This window comes from Phaseolus vulgaris, chromosome 1, assembly GCF_051622355.1.
Source record: "Phaseolus vulgaris cultivar YP4 chromosome 1, ASM5162235v1, whole genome shotgun sequence".
Classification (NCBI taxonomy): Eukaryota; Viridiplantae; Streptophyta; class Magnoliopsida; order Fabales; family Fabaceae; genus Phaseolus; species Phaseolus vulgaris.
The window spans coordinates 12,083,734-12,102,229 of NC_143498.1; the positions used below are offsets into that span (position 1 = coordinate 12,083,734).

The window sequence follows — 18,496 nt, forward strand, 5'->3', positions numbered from 1 at the left end:
ATGACGGACAATGAAGGGCAAGAGAGTGAGGGTTAGGTTAGGGCAGACAAGAGTGAGAAGACATTGAAGGGAAGAGTGAGTGAAGGCGACAGTGAAGGACGAGAATGAAGGGCGAAAGTGAAGGGATGAGTGTTTCGCAAAGAGAGTGAAGAGAGGGTTTCGTTCGTGAATAGTGGTTTTGTGAAGAGTTTTCAAAAAGATAGAGAAGAGTTTTCAAGGAGTCAAAGGAGGTTTTAAAAAAAATGGGAATAATGAGGAATGGTATGGAGGCAAGGAAAACGCAAAATTTTTATTTCGAAGGAGAATTGTGACAGTTCAAAATGACATGTTATGAGGATAATTGTGGCAGTTATTAAGATGTCGTATTATACGGATATTTGTGGCGGTTATTAATAACCGCATTATTTAAACTGCCACTTCATACACGATTTTTTGTAGTGAATCCGGATGTAGCCCAACATCATATGGTCACTGCCCTACGACCGAAACTGTTTGTCGACATCCTTTTTAAGAAGCTGACTTCAAACCTTGACGAACTCCGACAACGAGCTACCAAATTTGTGCAACTGGAAGAGTTGAGGGAGTACAAAACTTAGGTAAGGGAGGAGGATGGACGTGATAAGGGGAAGGAGAGACCCGACCGATCCAATTTCGGTCAGTATGACAATATAGAGAGAATTATGGCCCCAGATTCACGAGGTGCACCCCTTTTATGGCCCCATAACATTGTATAATGTTATGTATTTTAACATTAAATCTTTTTATTACAATGTTTATTTTGGATAATAACATATTGAGGGGTAGATCAAGTGCAAACAAAAGTGCACAAGGTATCTCAAGTAAATATGTTCACTCACTTCAATATGTGTGCCATTGATTGATCTAATAACATTTATTTTTACTTGTAGTTCATTAAACAATCTAGAATGAATACGATTACTATGTGATACAGTATATTCATTTTACGTGTTTAATTTCTTTTTATTGGGTGATCTTAATATATACATCGCTTTGTTCACTTTTTTTAAGGACATAAAATTAAATAGTAAAGATAAAAAAATATATATAATATAAAAAAAAAGCTTTTGGATTTGTTTAAGCTATTTTATTTTGTTTAACGCAATAAAATATAACTTTTAATAAAATTACATCTCTATTAATTTTTATGCAATATATATTGTATTTATGTATAACCATGTATAATAAGGTTTACCTTTTTTTATTATTTTGCTGATTGGAACCACAAAAAGTGAGAAACACGTGTTTTTAAGTATAAATTTATTTACTTATATTTATCCACCTGACTCCTCTTGAACCAGTCTTTATGTTGCATTGTTCTGAAAAGCACCATAGAGTGGCTATCAAAATAAAAAAAGTGTCAAATTGTAGTAATTAAATTCGAAGTTAGATGCAGCCACCAAAATCATGATTGACTCAGTTAATGAAGCTGCAATTTTCATCACAGTTCAACTATGGTTTCGTCTTTTGCTCGTGGTCAATATGTTATCTTAGTTTTCCTATAATCTAACATTAAAAAAAGATTGAAGCTGAAGAAGAGAAGAGAAGAGAAGAATTCAACCGCAGACATGACAACTTACACGCCTTCATCTCAATCACCTCTTTCGAAAACAACCTATAAATACATTCCCTTCACCTCCATTCTCACCATCTCTCCTTAATAGCCACTCAAAAAAATACATACACAACACAACCCTTCCTTTTGTCTTCTCCTTAACTTGCAAACTTTCAATCATATATTCTGCTAAATAAGCTTCTGATCGATGGATATTGACACTCCACGCTTCCTTCAAACGATTTCATCTTTGGTTCTCATTCTAGTTTCTGTTTCATCACTGGCCTCAGCGTCTCTCAAAGTGGGTTTCTACACCTCCACATGTCCATCTGCGGAGGAAATAGTGAGAAGTGCTGTGAACAAAGGCATTTCTGAAAACTCTGGCATAGCTGCTGGTCTCATTAGAATGCATTTCCATGACTGCTTTGTCAGGGTAACTTCACTTCACATAATTGTATTCAATATTTTCAGTTTCTGGTTGCATATTAAAGACTCTGACCTTCACTGCTACTTTTGTTCAGGGCTGTGAGGGTTCTGTACTGCTAGCATCAACCCCGGGTAATCCAATAGCGGAGAGAGACCATTTTGCCAACAACCCAAGCTTACGTGGGTTCGAGGTGATCGAGGAGGCCAAGATACAGTTGGAGGCTGCATGTCCAGGAACGGTGTCGTGTGCAGACATATTGGCATTCGCCGCACGAGACAGTGCTCTGAAAGTTGGTGGCATAAACTACGACGTTCCATCAGGACGAAGAGACGGTCGTGTCTCTATCGCCGATGAAGTGGCGCAGAATCTACCTGCACCAACCTCGAATGTGGATGAACTGGTGAGTAGATTTGAACAAAAGGGTTTGTCTGCAGATGAAATGGTGACACTTTCAGGAGCCCATTCGATTGGTGTGTCGCACTGTTCAACCTTCTCAAAGCGCTTGTACTCTTTCAATGACACGTTCAAGCAAGACCCCTCCATGGACTCTTCCTACGCTGAAACCTTGAAGACCAAGTGTCCTGCACCACCTCCCACCTCAGACCCAACGCTGTCTCTTGATCCTTCCACTCCGGTTCGTTTGGATAACAAATACTACGAGGGATTGATCAACCACCGTGGTCTGCTCACATCGGATCAGACGCTGTTCACCACCCAGTCCACAAGGGAAATGGTCGTGAGCAATGCAGACAACGGTGCAAATTGGTCTGAGAAGTTTGCCAAGGCAATGGTGCAAATGGGTTCCATAGAAGTGCTCACTGGCTCCAGTGGTGAGATCAGGAAGCATTGCAGCTTTGTTAATTAATCAACGCATTCACACCAGCTACTCACTCATGCTTCTGGAAACCAAAACTCAATCAATTGAATTCATTTTTTACATGTTGTTCTATATTGTTTTAGAGAAAAAAAAGGTTGTTTGTTGTTAATTGAATTTTTCAAAACTTGTTTGATTCTAAATTGCATATTGATTATATCGGATTAGGGTTTTCCTAGTTTGGAAAACTGATTTAGTTTATTTGTTTGGAGGAGATGAATTTGTTTAGATCATTGATCCGGAAGGAGAGGGAGAAAGAGAGTATGATGTTGATGATGAGATGATGAATAACTAAGGATTGAGGCTGGAAGTGGTTTTCACGACCTTGATCGATTCGGTATGCAGATGCAAGTGTAATGAAATGAAAATTAATTTAATCATGTTACTATATTGGAAAATGTCACATACATTTCTCTTACTTGCTCTAATAAGGTGAATGAATGAAGGTTAAGTTTCTTGTTGCTTCTGTTTTTCCCTTTCACAAGGGGTTTTGAACATGACTAACTTATGTTTCAAATTCTTAATTCGGTCTTCAAAAGTGTTTAATATATGGGTTGAGGGATTTTGTATTTGGCAATCAAATATCTCTCCTGTTTTCTTAAAGTAACATCCTTTCTTTCCGATATTTATCGATAGTTCATGTCATTGGGCATAATTGAGGGATCCTAGTTCTTTCTTCCTTAAGCTTTCTAACTTTGTTGAGCAAAATTGTAAATTACTATATATTATATATTATTTGAAGGATGTAAATATATAACAGTATTGTATCATAAATCATTAAATTTATAAATTAAATTATAATCATTTATTATAATGGATATATATATTAAAAAAAAACTAGCTAACAAGTGATCGTCCTCTAGCGGTCGAGTCAAGATTTCTAATGTCTAGCATAAATCTGTTGCGTCCCAATTTTGGAAAAATAACAATGAATAAGACGAAAACGGGTTAAGTTAATCCATTTTGTCACTCCTATTTTTTAAATTAAGAACAAATTTTCTTTCTTAAACTAAATTTAATGAGTGTCAATAAAACTAATTCTTTAAGAAAAATTGACAATCATCAAAGTTAAGTTAAATATGTTCAATTGTAAAAGAAATGTTAAATATCCAATGATAAGAAAGTTAATAAGCTAGATACAAGTTAGCCATGACAAAGTTGTGTACCAGTGTTCTTGCATATTTTTTAACTAAAGGAAATGGAAACACAAGGCAAAACATATTTTATAATATACCAAAATGAATTAGTTTAATTATTTTTAAATTCAAGTTGTGATTGAACTTTTAAATGTGAAATTAGTTATTTATTTTTTATCATGGGTATGGTTCTATGTTTTTTTTATTTCACCATCTATAGTATTCTATTCTAAAACATACATATAAACACCACATAGATATCTTGCATAGGTAAAGTTTAATAAGATGGGGATTCATGACTTGTGTAGTCTAATTTTTACCAAGTTATACCTAACTCGCTTCCTTTTAAAAATAATTTGAGCATCCTATGGAAACCAAGTAGAGGACGCCCAAGTCCAAGAAGGGGCCCAAGCCCAAAGAATCACTAGGAGCATGGCAAGAGCTTTGGGAAAAGAGTGTCAAATGATGACTCTTCTTATTTCTCTTGTATAGTTGTAGGTGGTGTGGATATTAAATAAATAGTTGTAAATGTATTAGAGAGAGTCACATTGTCCATGTGACTTAGTGGGAGGGTGTAGGTGTAATATAGGAGGTGCCAAAACTAGAAAGGAAGTCACACCTTCCTCATGCTCTAGTTGGCGCCATTTTAGTGTCATTTAGGGGGGTGTTTGCATCTGATTTAGCTTCTCATTTCAGCACCTCTTAGGCTATAAATAAGGTGCTTGCCTTTGTAAAATTCAGAATTGGAAATTTGATATAGAGAAACTGATATGATTCCACTAGCCAAATAGAGATAATTCTTTGACATTCTATGGAATCAACTTGAGTTGGAGATAGCTTAGGCACTTTTAATAGAATTGGATCAATGTTCTATGTTTCAAGAACTCACCAAAACTTGCACCAAACACCAAACTCATATGGAAGATCCATCTATTGCCAATTGAACCGATGAATTTGTGTATAAAAGCAAAAGGACCGAATAGAAAGCTACAATACTGAAATTGAACCGAACAAAATACAAGAAATGAAGAAGAATCAAATAGAAACAGCCAAGGAGAAGATGAACCGAAGCAAATTCAGAAACAAGCTAAAATACCGAATGAAAATGCTAGAAAAGTAAACTAAGACATGTTTTAGCTTCAAATGAACTAGGAGATGAAAGAAAGAAGAACTTATGGAGATGAAGGACTTGGTTTGGTGATCACACCACTTGGATGGTGAAGGCTCCAAGATAAGTGAGCTAGTACCGCCACTTGAGAGAACCAAATGCACTCAAGATAAGACAAGGTGAAGGAGAAGACAAGTTCTCACAATTCTCTCTCAAATTGAGTAGAGTTTCTCTATTACCAATTTCAATTCTGAATTGTGAAGGACCCAAGCTCTCCTTTTATAGGAGCAAGGGCCGGCCAAGTACATGCTTATTCTATAAGCTACATACTCCTACAACACACCCCCCTACTAAGCTCACTCCTAAGCTCACGTTTTCTTCTAAACTCACACCTAAGCTCACGCTTACTACTAAGCTCACCCCCCCCAAGCTCCTAAACTAAAGTCTAAAAATGCTTTTACAAAAGAGGTGTCTCATGTTTCCCTCTAAGCACTTTTTATTACACAAGAAACTATAAAAAGAGAAAACAACCTTCCATTATTTCCTAATGCCTTGAATTGACTTCTTGTAAGCCTTTGAGGTGGGCTACAAACTCCTTGAACGTCTAACACTTGAGCCTCTACCTCTTCTTGTCTTTGAATATTGGCCTCCATTTGGTCTTGATCTTGATCTCCATCATACTCCCCGAGTTGGAGAGAATTCGACCACGAATTCTGGAGACCTACAGAAAAAGGAGTTAGATCACTGATATTAAAAGTATGACTACCAAGGTATGTATCAGGCATATCTAATTCATAAGCATTGTCATTAATCCTCTTTAGGACTTGAAAAGGTCCATCACCACGAGGCATTAGTTTGGACTTCCTTTGAGTAGGAAAACAATCTTTCCTCAAGTGAAGCCAAACCCAATCATCTTCATCAAACAACAATGCTTTTCTCCTTTTATTGGCAAGTTCAGCATACTTGCCAACCTTCTTCTCAATTCTCATCTTGATGTCTTTATGCAAAGTTTTCACAAAAGAAGCCTTTTCATCCCCATCTTTGCACAAGACATCCTCAAGTATGGGAATAGAAAGAAGATCAAGAGGTGTTAAGGGGTTAAACTCATAGACAACCTCAAAAGGAGAATGTGAGGTGGTAGAATTTACTACACGGTTATAGGCAAATTCAACATGGGGTAGTAAATTCTCCCACACTCTAGGATTGCCGGAAATGAAGCATCTCAATAGTTGTCCCAAAGTTCTATTTACCACTTTGGTTTGACCATCGGTTTGTGGGTGACAAGTGGTAGAAAATAAAAGCTTAGTATCAAGCTTACCCCCACAAGGTCTTCCAAAAGTGACTCAAGAATTTGGGATCTCTATCGGACACAATAGTTCTTGGAATCCCATGCAAACGTACCACTTCTTGAAAGAAGAGGTTTGCAATATGACATGCATCATCCACTTTGTGGCAAGGAATAAAGTGAGCCATCTTTGAAAAACGATCCACTACCACAAAAATGGAATCCTTTCCCTTTGATGTCTTGGGTAATCCTAAGATGAAATCCATAGATATGTCAACCCAAGGCATTGAAGGGATAGGGAGAGGAGTATATAAACCATGGGGATGCATCCTAGATTTAGCCTTGCGGCAAGCTATGCATTTATCACACAAACTATGAACATGTTTATGCATATGAGGCCAATAGAAATGTTCATGCAACACATCCAAAGTTTTAGCAACCCCAAAGTGACCCATTAATCCTCCGTCATGTGCTTCTCTAACAAGAGATAATCTAATTGAGCATTGGGGAACACAAAGATGTTTTCCTTTAAAAAGAAAGCCATCTTGTATAAAAAAATCTTTGTGTCCTCCCTTAAAACACTCTTGATAGATAAGAGAAAAATCAAGGTCATTATGATAAAGATCCTTAATGTGATCAAAGCCAAGAAATTGAGAACCCAAAAGAGTGAGCAAGGCATATCTTCTAGAAAGTGCATCGGCCACAACATTTATTTTGCCTTGCTTATGTTTGATCACATAAGGAAATTGCTCAAGGAATTCAACCCACTTAGCATGCCTCTTGTTAAGTTTGTTTTGGTTTTTCAAATATTTAAGAGACTCATGATCACTATGAATCACAAACTCTTTAGGAAAAAGATAATGTTGCCAAGTAAACAAAGCTCTAACAAGGGCATATAATTCTTTATCATAAGTGGAATAGTTGAGATGACTCCCTTTCAATTTCTCACTAAAGTAAGCTATAGGGTGGCCCTCTTGAAGGAGAACAGCCCCAATGCCTATACTTGAAGCATCACACTCAATCTCAAAGGTTTTACCAAAATTAGGAAGGGCTAAAATGGGAGCATTAGTCAATTTTTCTTTTAAAATCTCAAAAGCTTTTTGTTGTGCTTCTCCCCATTGAAAAACCACATCCTTTTTCACTATATCATTGAGAGGTGCGGCTATTGTACCAAAGTTGGGTACAAATCTTCTATAAAAAGAAGCAAGTCCATGAAAACTTCGGACTTCATTCATACATGTAGGTGTAGGCCAATTTTGAATGGCCACCACCTTAGCTTGATCCACATGGACTCCTTTGCGACTCACAACAAACCCTAGGAATTCTATATGATCAAGTGCAAACATACATTTAGCAAGGTTAGCATACAAATGTTCCTTCCTAAGGGTTTCTAATACTTGCCTAACATGCAACCTATGGTCTTTCAAAGATAAGCTATAAATGAGTATATCATCAAAATAAACAACAACAAACTTACCAATGAAAGGTCTCAAAACATGATTCATGAGGCGCATGAAAGTACTTGGAGCATTAGTTAAACCAAAGGGCATAACTAACCACTCATATAAGCCAAAGTTGGTCTTAAAAGCCGTCTTCCATTCATCACCCGGTTTGATACGGATTTGATTGTAGCCGCTTTTAAGATCAATCTTTGTAAAGATTTGAGAACCATGCAATTCATCCAACAAATCATCAAGCCTAGGTATGGGATGCCTATACTTAATTGTAATGTTATTGATAGCCCTACAATCCGAACACATCCTCCATGTGCCATCTTTCTTAGGGACATGGGTAATAGGCATAGCACAAGGGCTCATGCTATCTTGGACCCAACCTTTTTCAATCAAAGCCTCTATTTGTTGGCGAATTTCCTTGGTTTCACTTGGATTGGTCCTATAGGCCGGACGATTTGGTAAGGAAGATCCCGGAATCAAATCAATTTGGTGCTCAATCCCTCTCAAAGGTGGAAGGCCTTTTGGAGGATCTTGAAACACATCTTGAAACTCCTTTACCAAATTATCCAAGTCATGAGAACTATCAACAAGTGGTTCTAACTTAAGAGGTCTAGGGATAGCTAAGAAAATAGGATTGTGAGCCACTATTTCCCTTTGGACCTTATGCCTAGACACAAGAAGTGTAGGCTTAGGACTTTTTTCCTTTTCACTCTCCCTCTTTTTCTTCATTAGAATTTGGTCCTCATGGACTTCTCTTGGAGAGAGAGATTTCAAAGTAACCTTGTGACCATGGAAATCAAAAGAAAGTTTGTTGGTAAAGCCATCATGAAAAAAATTTCTATCATATTGCCAAGGCCTTCCCAAAAGAACATGGGTTGCTTCCATGGGCACAACATCACATAATACCTCATCTTTGTATTTTCCAATGGAGAAATGGATGAGGACTTGTTTATTCACAACTATTTCTCCTACTTCACTAAGCCATTGCAATTTGTAGGGCTTTGTATGAGAGATAGTAGGCAATCCAAGTTTGTCTACTACTCTTGTACTAGCCACATTAGCACAACTACCCCCATCCACTATTAAGGAACAAATGTTGTTTTGAATAAGACATCTTGTATGGAAAATATTTTCCCTTTGACTTTCATCAAAAGGTTGTGAAACTTGTCCAAGAAGTCTTCTCACAACTAACAAATCCCCTTCAAGTGGACTTTCACTCTCATTCTCACTAGATGCCCTAGAATGTGAAGAATGCATAGGTGAATCCGAATCATGCTCACTCATGACAAAGCCATTATGCACAAACATATTCCTTTTAGAAGGACAATTAGCCGCAATGTGACCATAACCCATACACTTAAAGCATTTCTTACTAGACGATTTAGTTGGTGATTTAGGCATAGAAGTAGAAGGCTTAGATTCCCTTGGTTTGAAAGAAGAATCTTTATAAGGAAATTTAGAAAAAGATTTTTTGTTCTTCCAAGAATTGTTGTAGTAACCATCATTGGGAGCATTTTTGAAAGAATTTTTCTTAGCAAGTTGGGCTTCCACCTTCATTGCAAGATGAACCAAAGAACCCAATGATGAATACTCTTGAAGTTCAACAATATCTTGAATATCCTTCCTTAGACCACTCACAAACCTAGCTATCAAAGCTTCCTCACTCTCACGTCTATCTACCTTAAGCAAAAGCATTTCTAATTCTTTGTAATAAGCATCCACACTTAGTGTGCCTTGTTGAAACCGTTGGATGTTGAAACCGTTGGAGTTTCAACATGAGGTCTTTCCTAAAGTGTGGTGGCACAAACCTAAGGCGCATTTGATCCTTTAAAGAGTTCCAAGAGTCCACGGGAGGACCCTTGTGATAGATAATGTCCTTTACAACACCATGCCACCATTTCATGGCATAATCACTAAACTCTAAGGTAGCTAGCTTATATTTGTGCTCATCTTGGATCCCATGGATCTCAAAAATTTGTTCACATTTAGCCTCCCAATCTAGGTATACATTAGGATCACTATCCCCATTGAAACTAGGAATTTTGACCGAAGGGAGCTTAGCCTTTGCGTCTTGGTAGTAGCCATCTTCAAGGTGGCGTCTATCTTCATGAGGTCTATATCCATGAAAGTGTTGTTGAGGTCTCCTTCTTCTATGTTCCTCTTCACGGCCATGATCATTGGAAAAGCCTCTTGATGAAGGTCTATAATGATGATGCTCTCCATGAATAGAATGAGAGGACCTAGCTTGCTTCATTTCAAGGCTTTGCAACTTTTCCTCCAACCGTCTAATAGCTTCATCTTTTTGTGTAAGGGCTCGCTTGGCCTCTTTTAATTCACCAAGAACAGAAGCTTTGCTAGGAGAATGCTGGTTGTAACACTCATCACTGAAATATGAAGCCATTTGGAAAAGAAAACAGCAAACAACAAAACAGCAAACAAAGTTAAGAAAACAAAGTTAGCGAAAATAAATTGGAACCAAACTGCCGAAGTGAAGTGTCACTTAAATCACTCCAAAGAAAGAATGCTCCCTTTACCAAGCTGATCTTGAGGCCTTGAGTAATCTCAAATGAAATATGTCAAAGCAAGAGCACACAATCTTCAAAGCACTTCACCACAAAACCAATGAATAATGAAAGACAAGCAAGAAAAGGTATAAGCAATAAAAGGCTATAACAAAAGGAAGACTAGATGTATGACAAACTCAAAGATTAATGAACAAAAGACAAGCAATAAAATAAGGTACTCAATGAAAAAGAAGGCACACAAAAGAGACCTAAAGAAGCACTAGATTAGATGAAGAAAACAAAAAACAGAGCTACTGGAAAATATTTTTATGCAAACTGTGCTTGATGTTCACTGATTTAACTGGAACAATATAAAGCGAACTGGATTATGAAATTTTAACCACAGAAATTTCAAGATCTTAGCTCTACAATGGAACTGGATTTACTCAAAAACAGTAAGCCAATTAATTGAGATAAATTTTCTAAAATCGCTCCCAGATTACCGTATTTTTTTCGGCAGAATTGCACACTTTTTGTATTTTATTTATCATTTTTTTTGTGCTTTGAATTTTGAAGTAATTCTTTTTTCTAATTTTTTATAACACTTTAAAGAACTCAAAACCAGAATTTCAGAACTTTCCAGTGAGTAAATCAATTGCAATAAATCGAAACAGTAAGCACGTTTTCAGAAAAAAAAAAAAAAAAAAAAAGAAAAAAAAAAAGAGGAATCCTAACAGGAATGAAAAACAGAATTAAGAACTAGCAAAGACATAATGGAAATGATGTATAGGAACTTGTATAGATCTAAAATACAAGTATTAACTCAATACTAAAACAGAAAATGCACAAAGGATCAAGTATCAAACTCAGAAAACTGAATTACACCAAAGCAAGAAACAAAAAATGCAATAAAAGTACTACAAGAAGTGATGACATTCTTGGAAAAACATGACTATGACAAAACTTGTATGGATTCAAAAAGGAAAAGACACAAACACATGATAGGCACAATTAAGAAAACAGCAATAAAACTCAAAATAATCTTAAAAACAGAAAGATAAACAACAAGAATTATAGAGCTCTTGAATTAAAAGTGCAACACAACTCAAAATTAAACAAGAACAAACCTAAACTCTAGATACCACATGATATGATTCCACTAGCCAAATAGAGATGATTCTTTGACATTCTATAGAATCAACTTGAGTTGGAGATAGCTTAGGCACTTTTAATAGAATTGGATCAATGTTCTATGTTTCAAGAACTCACCAAAACTTGCACCAAACACCAAACTCATATGGAAGATCCATCTATTGCCAATTGAACCGATTAATTTGTGTATAAAAGCAAAAGGACCGAATAGAAAGCTACAATACTGAAATTGAACCGAACAAAATACAAGAAATGAAGAAGAATCAAATAGAAACAGCCAAGGAGAAGATGAACCGAAGCAAATTCAGAAACAAGCTAAAATACCGAATGAAAATGCTAGAAAAGTAAACTAAGACATGTTTTAGCTTCAAATGAACTAGGAGATGAAAGAAAGAAGAACTTATGGAGATGAAGGACTTGGTTTGGTGATCACACCACTTGGATGGTGAAGGCTCCAAGATAAGTGAGCTAGTACCGCCACTTGAGAGAACCAAATGCACTCAAGATAAGACAAGGTGAAGGAGAAGACAAGTTCTCACAATTCTCTCTCAAATTGAGTAGAGTTTCTCTATTACCAATTTCAATTCTGAATTGTGAAGGACCCAAGCTCTCCTTTTATAGGAGCAAGGGCCGGCCAAGTACATGCTTATTCTAGAAGCTACATACTCCTACAACACACCCCCCTACTAAGCTCACTCTTAAGCTCACGTTTTCTTCTAAACTCACACCTAAGCTCACGCTTACTACTAAGCTCACACCCCCCAAGCTCCTAAACTAAAGTCTAAAAATGCTTTTACAAAAGAGGTGTCTCATGTTTCCCTCTAAGCACTTTTTATTACACAAGAAACTATAAAAAGAGAAAACAACCTTCCATTATTTCCTAATGCCTTGAATTGACTTCTTGTAAGCCTTTGAGGTGGGCTACAAACTCCTTGAACGTCTAACACTTGAGCCTCTACCTCTTCTTGTCCTTGAATATTGACCTCCATTTGGTCTTGATCTTGATCTCCATCAGAAACTCTACTCATTTGGAGAGAGATTTGTGTGAGATTTGAATCTCCTTGCTTGGTGTCATATTGTGAGCTATTGGAGAGCTTCAAGTGGCGGCTTCCTTCACTTATCTTGGAACAATTCCTCCAAGTGGCGTGATGCAGTTCCAATTCCCCATTCCAGTCGAGCTCAATTTCAATCGGTAGTTTAATTTTCCTTTAGTGTACTTCATCTTTCCACCGATTGATTTTGTGTTCTTGTGCTGTTCTTCAATTTTCGGTTTGGTTCCTTGTGTTTTTGTTTCATTTGCGTTTAGTAATCTTGTTCCATGGATGTTTACAAGGAGATAACACTCTTATTGAGTTTGGATCATCATTTTGGAAGGCTATGTCTCCATTGATGACTCCTTAAGCTTCCTTGATTCCATTTGCTGTTTTCAGTTTTTTGTTCTGTTGATGTATTTTCGTTTTCATTGTTTAAGCACTCTTTGATCCTTGAATTGTTGTTTTCATTCTCATATAATGTTGTGTTCAAGAGTTTAAAAGTGTCTATGTTCAATTCAACTCATATCATGATGGAAACCAAGTAGAGGATGCTCAAGCCCATGAAGCCCAAGCCCAACAAGGGGCCCAAGCCCAACAAGGGGTCCAAGCCCAACAAGGGGCCCAAGTCCAACGAATCACTAGGAGCATGGCAAGAGCTTTGGGACAAGAGTATAATAAGATGGCTCTTCTTATTTCTTTTATAGAATAGGGGTGCGGATGTAATAAATAGGTGTAAGTAGTAAGGGAGGCTAGGGGGGAGTGTAGATAGGAGTTAGGAGGTGCCAAACTAGGAAGGAAAGTCACACTTCCTTCATGCACTAGTTGGCGCCGAATTTGAGTCTCATTTGAGGCACATTTGGCTTTGCATTTCATCACCTTATAGGCTATAAATAAAGGTGCTGCCCTTGTACAAATCAGATTTGGAATTTAAAGTAGAGAGACTATACTCAAATTTAGAGAGAAATTGTGAGTCTTGAGTCTTCTTCTTCCTTTGCCTTATCTTATGAGCTATGGTGAGCTTCAAGTGGCGGCACTCCTTCACTTATCTTGGAATAAGGCTCCAAGTGGCGTGAATTGCTTCTCCAAGTCTCAAAATCCAGCAAGTTCCTTTCTATAAGTGTTCTTCTTTCATTTCTTCATTTTTCATTCGGTAGTTCTTAGTTTCTAGTGTTTTCCTTTCATGTGTACCGATTACAATTTGTGTTTCTAGCTTTGTTTCCATTTTTCTGTTCGGTGCAGTAGCTTTCCTTTTCATTTCTGTTCGGTTGTTTAATTATGTTCTTCTTTCTTTGTTGTTGATTCCATTTGACAATATATGGACTTCCATATGAGCTTTGGTTTGGTGCAAAGTCTTGGTGAGTTCTTTAATTAGAACATTGATCCAATTCTAAGTAAAGTGCCATTTCATGACCAACTCAAGTTGCTCCTAAGAATGTCAAAGAATCATGTATTCTTGTTGTTGCATTCACATCATGTGGTATCAGAGCCTAGGCTTGTTTCTTGCTTAAATTTTGAGTTGTATTGCATTTTACTTTCAAAAGCTCTTTAATTCAAGTTGTTTACCATTCTGTTTTAGGATTTATTTTGAGTTTTCTTGCTGTTTTTCTTTTGTTACACCAAGTGTTTGTGAAAAGGATTATGGCACTCATTGTTCATATGAGTATGGCTGCTCTTTTGGAATGGCACTCTCCTTCCTAGAGCTGACCTTAAGCTTCCTTTCACTTGTTGTTATATCTTGTGATATGTCTTTTAATTTTGTAATCATGTCAAGTTTTGTCTTAGTCATGTTATTCCATAATTGTCATTACTTCTTGTAGTACTTTTATTGCTTTGATTGTTTCTTGCTTTGGTTTACTTTCTGTTTTTGAGTTTATTGCTTGATCCTTTGTGCATTTTCATTTTTAGATTTGAGTTCATGCTTGTATTCTCATTCTATACAAGTTCCTTTACATACTTTCCATTATGTCTTTGTTAGTTCATCATACTGTTTTTCATTCCTAAATAGGCTCCTCTGTTTTCTTACAAACGTGCTACTGTTTTCAATTTACTGCAATTAATTGGCTCATGGGGAATTTGTGAAAATTTGGATTTACATTCTTCAAAGTGTTACAAAAGCATAGAAAAAAGAATTACTCAAAAATTCCAAGTACACAAAAAATGATAAATAAAATACGGAAAGTGTACAATACTGCCGAAAAGAATACGGTAATTGGGCAGCAATTTTAAAAAATTTATTTCTCTCAATTGGCTTACTGTTTTTACCTCATTCCAGTGCCATAATTGAGTAAAGACATTGAAGTTTCTGTGGTTAATTTTTCACATTCCAGTTCGCTTTCAATCATTACAGTTAAATCTGTAAACATAGCACAGTTTGCATTTAAAAAGATTTTTCCAGTAGCTGTTTTCTGTTTTCTTCAATCTACTCTAGCACTTTCTTTAGGACTCTTTTTGTGTGCCTTCTTTATTCATTGAGTTCCTTATTTTCTTGCTTGTCTTTCATTCATATTCTTTCTAGTTTGTCATACATTGCTCTCTGTTTTTGGTTTAGCTTTTCTTGTTTATACCTTTTCTTGTTTGTCTTTTTTGTTCTTCTTAAAGTTGTGTGGAGACTTGTTCTTAAGTAAGTTGGTTTGCTGTGACATTATTTCATTTGAAGCTCCTCCATTCTACAAGAAAGGCTTGGTTGAGGACAGCATACTTTCTTGGAGTGGCTGGAGTACTTTCTTGGGCATTTTCCAGCAACCTATATCTCACTTTTATTTTTCTAACAAGTTTCTTTCACTGTTTGTTTTCTGTTTTTTGTATTTTTTGCTCATGGCTCATTTTTCTAGTGGAGAGTCCTCCAAACCGTGCTCACCCCAAAAGGCAGCCCTTTATGAAGACTTAAAGAATGCCAAGCAATCCAATGCTCACTATCTTGATGTGATAAGGCAAATGGAGGCAAGGCTCCAAAGTTTGGAGTTAAACCGTGAAGAACTACATCAAAACCGTGAGAAAAGACCTCATCCTCCTCTTCGGCATTCTTCAAGGCACTCTCATTCTTCTCATGGTTATTATGAAGACAATGCAAGGCCAAGACATCATCACCATGAAGAGAGGTGCCAACATGTGGCTGGCCCTTGTTCTCCTAATGTAAAACTTCCTAGTTTTAGTGGTGAAAGTGATCCCAATGTATACTTAGGATGGGAGGCTAAGGTTGACCAGATTTTTGATGTAAATGGGGTTAGGGATGAGCATAGGGTTAGATTAGCTTCTTTAGAATTTTTGGACTATGCCATGCAATGGTGGCATCAATACCTCATGGACATTGACCTACACAAGAGGCCGCCCGTGGTCTCTTGGAACCATTTGAAAGCATGTTTACGCGCTAGATTCGTACCCCCACACTTTAGGAAAGACCTTATGTTGAAACTCCAACGGTTTCATCAAGGCACGCTAAGTGTGGATGATTACTTTAAACAACTAGACACGCTTTTAATTCGAGTTAATATGGATGAGAGTGAGGAAGCTAAGATAGCTAGGTTTGTGAGTGGCCTTCGAAGGGACATTCATGACGTGGTAGAGTTACAAGAATATTCTTCTTTGGAAAATGTGGTGCACCTTGCTAGTAAAATTGAAAATCAACTTGCAAGGAAAAATGCTTTCAAAAATTCTTCTAAGGATAACTACTACCACCCTTCTTGGAAAAATAAAAATAACTCTTTTTCAAATATTCCTTCTAAGGACTCTACTTTCAAACCTAGAGAGTCTAAGCCTTTCACTTCCAATTCTAGGCCTAAATCACCACAAAAATCGTCTAGTAAGAAATGTTTTAAATGCTTAAGCTGTGGACATATTGCTTCTAATTGCCCTTCTAAACGAGTTATGTATATGCTGATGGGGTAGATAGTAGTGAGCATGGGTCCGAATCTTCTAGACATTCCTCGCCTTCTAGATCCCCAAGTGAGAGTGAGAGTGAAAGCCCACATGAGGGTGACCTATTAGTAATAAGACGCATGCTTGGACAAGTTTTAAAACCTTTTGATGAAACTCAAAGAGAAAATATTTTTCATTCAAGGTGTCTTATTAATGATAGGGTATGCTCTTTGATTGTGGATGGGGGGAGTTGTGCTAATGTGGCAAGCACAAGAGTGGTAGACAAACTTGGATTGCCTACCATCTCTCATGCCAAGCCCTACAAGTTACAATGGTTGAGTGAGGTGGGTGAGTTAGTGGTGAACAAGCAAGTCCTCATTACTTTTTCCATTGGTAAATATAAAGATGAGGTCTTGTGTGATGTTGTTCCAATGGAAGCTACTCATATACTTTTAGGTAGGCCATGGCAATTTGATCGAAAAGTTTTTCATGATGGCTTTACCAACAAAATTTCTTTTAACTTCCATGGGCACAAAGTCATTCTTAAGTCTCTCTCTCCAAAGGAAGTCCATGAGGACCAAGTCAAAATGAGAGAAAAGAGAGAGAAAGAAAAAGATATAAAAAATTCCAAGAGAAGCCTTCTCATATCTTCCCAACAAGTTAAAAAGGTACTCACAAGCCTATTTTTTTAGCTATTCCTAGACCTATTGAATATGAGTCGGCTAAGGATAGTCCCACATGTTTGGACCATTTGGTCAAGGAATATGAAGATGTGTTTCAAGATCCTCCTAAAGGCTTACCACCTCTAAGAGGGATTGAACACCAAATAGACTTCATGCCCGGGGTTTCTTTACCAAATCGCCCTGCATATAGGACCAATCCCCAAGAGACCAAAGAAATTCAAAGACAAGTTGAGGATTTATTCGCTAAGGGGTGGGTACAAGATAGCATGAGCCCATGTGTTATGCATGTCATACTTGTCCCAAAAAAGGATGGGACATGGAGGATGTGTACGGATTGTCGCGCTATAAATAACATCACCATCAAATATAGGCATCCCATTCCTAGGTTAGATGACTTGTTGGATGAATTACATGGGTCTAAAATATTTTCCAAAATTGATCTTAAGAGTGGTTACAATCAAATTCGAATTAAACATGGTGATGAATGGAAAACCGCTTTTAAGACCAAATTTGGTTTATGTGAGTGGTTGGTCATGCCTTTTGGCTTGACTAATGCTCCTAGTACCTTCATGCGACTCATGCATCATGTTTTAAGAGCATTCATTGGCAAGTTTGTTGTGGTTTACTTTGATGATATTCTTATATATAGCTTGTCTTTAGAAGATCATGAGTCACATGTTAGACAAGTGTTAGAAACTCTTAGGAAGGAAAAATTGTATGCTAATCATGCTAAATGTTTTTTTGCATTAGATCATATAGACTTCCTAGGGTTTGTGGTTAGTCATAAAGGGGTGCATGTAGATCAAACAAAAGTTGCAGCAATTCAACATTGGCCTACACCCACCAATGTCAATGAAGTACGAAGTTTTCATGGACTTGCTAGTTTTTATAGGCGGTTTGTGAAAGACTTTAGTACAATTGCCGCACCTTTAAATGCCATAGTAAAGAAGGATGTGGTTTTTAAGTGGGGACAAGAGCAAGAAAACGCTTTTCAAACTTTGAAGGATAAATTAACTAAAGCCCCCATTTTAGCCCTTCCTAACTTTGCTAAGACATTTGAAATAGAGTGTGATGCCTCTAATATAGGCATTGGGGTCGTCCTCCTTCAAGAAGGACACCCCATAGCTTATTTTAGTGAGAAACTCAAAGGGAGTCATCTCAATTACTCCACTTATGATAAAGAACTTTATGCTCTTGTTCGAGCTTTGCAAAATTGGCAACATTATCTTTTTCCAAAGGAATTTGTGATCCATAGTGATCATGAGTCCCTTAAATATTTGAAAAGCCAAAGCAAGCTTAATAAGAGACATGCTAAGTGGGTGGAGTTTATTGAGCAATTTCCTTATGTGATCAAACATAAACAAGGTAAAATTAATGTGGTTGCCGATGCTCTTTCAAGAAGATATACCTT

The 18,496-nt window shown here is 37.0% G+C and overlaps 1 protein-coding gene across 1 annotated transcript; it reads left to right on the forward strand.

Annotated features, from left to right (window-relative positions):
* The first annotated feature begins 1,667 nt into the window (after window positions 1-1,667).
* Window positions 1,668-3,272, forward strand: LOC137815445 (peroxidase 5). The gene is made up of 2 exons (XM_068618573.1): window positions 1,668-2,006; window positions 2,095-3,272. The coding sequence occupies exons 1-2, from the start codon at window positions 1,782-1,784 to the stop codon at window positions 2,863-2,865; spliced, it is 996 nt and encodes a 331-aa protein (XP_068474674.1). The 5' UTR covers window positions 1,668-1,781; the 3' UTR covers window positions 2,866-3,272.
* Window positions 3,273-18,496: the final 15,224 nt, after the last annotated feature.

Excerpts from the sequence above, each read along its gene's own strand:
- LOC137815445 (XM_068618573.1), top strand. The coding sequence starts at position 1,782 with ATGGATATTGACACTCCACGCTTCCTTCAAACGATTTCATCTTTGGTT. Across the intron at positions 2,007-2,094 it reads TCCATGACTGCTTTGTCAGG|GGCTGTGAGGGTTCTGTACT; the intron begins GTAACTTCACTT and ends ACTTTTGTTCAG.